Source organism: Lactuca saligna, chromosome 3 (genome assembly GCF_052625555.1).
Source record: "Lactuca saligna cultivar CGN05327 chromosome 3, ASM5262555v1, whole genome shotgun sequence".
Taxonomy (NCBI): domain Eukaryota; kingdom Viridiplantae; phylum Streptophyta; class Magnoliopsida; order Asterales; family Asteraceae; genus Lactuca; species Lactuca saligna.
The window spans coordinates 51,644,275-51,648,414 of record NC_136419.1 but is presented as its reverse complement, the minus strand read 5'-3'; the positions used below and the strand labels follow the sequence as shown (position 1 = coordinate 51,648,414).

Here is a 4,140-nt window from a genome sequence, read left to right as displayed (position 1 = left end):
TTGGTTTTTATATTATTCCAAAATCACACAATAGTGTGTATTCCTGATGTGGTTGATTTCATAACCGATTTGCATACTAACTATTTGTTAAAATGTCTCAGTGAATACAATCGATGTATTCTATCAAAATGTATTATATGTATTCTGTCATATTCTATGTATTCTACGAGAATATATTAAGTGATAGTTAATTGCAAGTAACATGTTTTTAACAATTATTAGTTTTTGTTGTATTTGTGATAGGAATGGCTGGAAGAAGGCATTGAAGACCTTGATATTCTTTTAGAATATGTATAATTATATTAAAATGTATAAAGATTTTAGTCTATAAGAATATGTATGAATTTGTATTTAAGTTCGGATGTATAAGAATATATTAGAATGTTTGTTATTTTTCAATATCTTATTCAAAAAATTTGTTATTCTTCAATAATATTCTATCATAATAAAATTCTGAAAGAGCATCATTCTAAAAAATAATATTCTATCAGAATAAAATTCTGAAAGAGCATCATTCTAACAAAAAAAATATTCTGACAGAATAAAATCAGTAAAAAATTGAAATTGAATTAATTAAAAAATTCAGATTTTTTTAAATTAAGAGAATTAATCATCCCTAAAAATCCGAAAATTTCCTATTATAAATGTAGTTAATTGTCCAAAATATCATTTTGCTTAAAATTGAGTGATTATATGCTAAATGTTACCCCATTATAATATCATACACTCTCAAATCATGTTCATTGATTAATTTCATACATTGGTCTCTGTGCATTCTGACACACAATACTTAGTAAAAACAAAATAACCTATATATATATATATATATATATATATATATATATATATATATATATATATATATATATATATATATATATATATATATATAGAGAGAGAGAGAGAGAGAGAGAGATTAAAAAGGAAATATTTTGTAAGAAGGGTAAAATAGTGCAATCATTTGTATGAGTATTTGTATGATTTTTGGTGAATCAACAAAATGAATATTTAGATAATACGAAAGCAATATGATTTGAAAAAAAAATCCACAAGAAAACGCAGCGATGAGTTTATTTTTGCGATTATTCACCAAAGTTGTTTGAAAAATGAATCAAGACTTGATTCAGTAAAAAAAATTGAATCATTAATGTTTTTTCCAAGATGTGCGACTCCAATAATACACCCCAAAAAAGCTAGCCCAAAGATATGGCGGTTCATGTCATCTTAATTTGAATAAGAAATGTGGAATCCTAAACTAGCTATCTAGGAGACTCTACGAAAAAGGATGAGAACTCCAACATATATAAAAAAAAAATAGGATAAAAATATTAAAAGATAATAAAAAAGGATAGGACCTTATCGATCTAGAACTCCAACACTCCCCTTAAATGAAAGCTTAATGAGATTGACTGTATACATCGAGCCCTTAAAGTGCTAAACACCCACTATGACATCGTGTTGGTTAGAGTGAGATATTATATTTGGAGTGATGGTTTTGTTAAAAAAAGATTTGCCACTGTATGAGTGACTTTGGAAGCAAACATGAATTTGTGGAGAGGTATTGAGTTCCAAAAATAGTTTGATAATTGTTGATTGGATCAAATCTAATCGAGTTAACCACCTTGAATCTGATATAGTAAGAGTTATATAACAAGACAATTTAGATGCTTATGCTTCTAAGTGTGATATCAAATAGTCTGAAGCTTCTAAGTGTGATAAATCCAACCTTAAATGTGATATCAAATAGTTTATAAATGTGATATCAAATAGTTGAAATATGTAAATCCAACCTCTTATCGGACAAGTCAAATCCAATCCGACCCAATAAAAACATATCGAATAGTCCCTTAGCCAAACTTTACAAGGTTACGAACTAATCTTTAAACCTAAAATTGATGCCAATATTGTAGTCTAGACTCTAGAAGATAGGTTTTGGGTGGAGGCCACCAAAGAGAGCATCATGATATGTTTGCATGCCCTAAAAAAGGTCGGATGACCATATTTCCAAACTAGTAAATCCAAAAATTGTTAAAATTTCAATGAGCCTAACTGCCTAAACTCTTTTAATTATATAATAAGCAATCAAATCTGTCAACATTCGTGGTATTTAACCGACATGACATTTACACATTTTTCAGAATAATTAGTTTTCTATAAAAATTCTTTTTGTAAAATACGATGAAAATGATAAGAATAAGATTGTTGAAGATACGTTAAGGATATCTTGTGGTTGTAGCAAGTTCGACGCAAAATCCTCCTCAATAGTTTGTCAAATAAACGCATAAAAATTGAATAAAATTTCATCGGAGAAACATAATTCCTAATTTCATTTCCTAATAATGTTAGCTAGAAACCAAAATCTCCGGTAGCCATTGCCATAAAACTAACATTTATGCCTCACGGTAACTCCTAGTTCTCCGGCGACTATCAAAGTAGTCGCCATGTCAAGAAACATTCCATGTTCTACCACTCCGGCCAGTCTTAAAATTGCATCGCCGGCAGCCTTCAAATCCCCAATGTCTTTCTTGAAATACAAATCGATAATGAAATTCCCATTATCAGTCACAAATGGCTTACCATTTTCCGGCGAAGTCCGAAGCTTTGCAACACAACCAGCTTCTTCAAACAACGATTGAAGCTTCTGCGCTGTGAATTTCCAGCAAAAGGGAACGATTTCAACCGGCATGGCTAACCCACTTCCTCCGACATAGTCCACCAGTTTGGATTCATCGACAATCACGACGAATTTCTTGCAACAGCCTTCGATCATTTTCTCACGAAGCAACGATCCGCCTCGGCCTTTGACCAAATTCATATCTGGGTCAACCTCATCTGCTCCATCAATGGCCAAATCGAGAACAGGGTGGTTATCAAGGTCCGACAGAGGTATGCCCAGAGACAAGGCTTGCTCATGAGTCATCGTCGAAGTGGGTATTCCGACGATGTTGCTTAGTTTCCCTTGCTGGAGAAGCTCTCCGATACGGTCAATAGCGTGTTTGGCGGTGGAGCCAGTTCCGAGGCCGAGAACCATGCCGGATTCGACAAACTCGACGGCCTTGTAGGCGGCGATTTTTTTGAGTTCGTCTTGGGTTAAGATGCGTTGGTGGGGTGAAGGGGACGGCGACGACATTAGTGCGGCGGAGTTGGCTTTCTTTGATCCGAGATAAGCCATAGCCATCTTTAAGGGAGTTTTGGGGTAATGCGTTGGAGCAATTGAGACCGAAGAATGGAAAGGAAGATAAGAACGAAATTTTTTAGGGTTTTGATAATCTTTGAAGATCTGAAATGGGAAGATGAGATTTGGAGAGAGAAACGTGTGGAGGTCGAGCAAATTTGGGGGAAACCGAGTGGGGTATTTATTAGGAGAAGCAGGGAAAGTTCAGTGAAAGGTCCGATTTGGAGAATCGGGTCAACTCGATTCGGTTTAATTTGGATAAGTGTCCTCCCAAGTTCCTAGTCCCAAATCGGTAATCTATAAACCCATTTTAATTCTTATATTTAAAAGGGATAATATCATAAAAAAAAACCTTAAGTTTGGCAGAAAATGTCGGTTTTACCCTTCGATAGATTTTTGATTTATTTATACCGCAAACTTGTCATTTTTTTGTCGGTTTTGCCCTTGTTACCTGCAATAGTAGGTTTCCAGGTTATTATGAATTATTTTTTGCGAAAAAACCCTTAAGTTACACGAGAGAAAAAGTTGGAATTTAATATGTATTTGGATTTTGGGTTGCCGCGTTTTAGGTTTCCTCCCTGTTTTCGCGTAGGATTATATTTCGTTCCAAAAAAACATATTTACATTAACACCACTCTAAAATCTTGGATGAAAATCGGTTGGAAACGTCAATATCAGAGTGTTGTAAACGAAGAAAGAAAGAGTCCAAAGAATTTGGAGTAACATCTGAAAAGAGATGGCGGTGGCGATTTCGGTTTGGGCAACAAAGACTGCGGAAACATAGATGGACGAAAGAGACGATGTACAAAGTTATGTGGTGGAAATCTGAAACGTTGAAGTTTACTGTTCATTAACGTGTTGACTTTTAATATATGTATATAATTATGCTAAAATAGTTATTATGAATAATATGGTATCATGTACATTCAATTAATTTTTTTAAAAGGTAAATAAAAATATTTTAT

At 33.4% G+C, this 4,140-nt stretch overlaps 1 protein-coding gene across 1 annotated transcript; it reads right to left on the bottom strand.

Moving 5' to 3' along the window:
* Positions 1–2,265: 2,265 nt before the first annotated feature.
* RPI2 (ribose-5-phosphate isomerase 2) lies at positions 2,266–3,352 on the bottom strand. The gene has a single exon (XM_078984990.1). It carries the CDS (start codon positions 3,176–3,178, stop codon positions 2,384–2,386), a length of 795 nt encoding a protein of 264 aa, XP_078841116.1. The 5' UTR covers positions 3,179–3,352; the 3' UTR covers positions 2,266–2,383.
* Positions 3,353–4,140: the final 788 nt, after the last annotated feature.

Coding starts and splice junctions, on each gene's coding strand:
- RPI2 (XM_078984990.1), bottom strand. CDS start 3,178: ATGGCTATGGCTTATCTCGGATCAAAGAAAGCCAACTCCGCCGCACTA.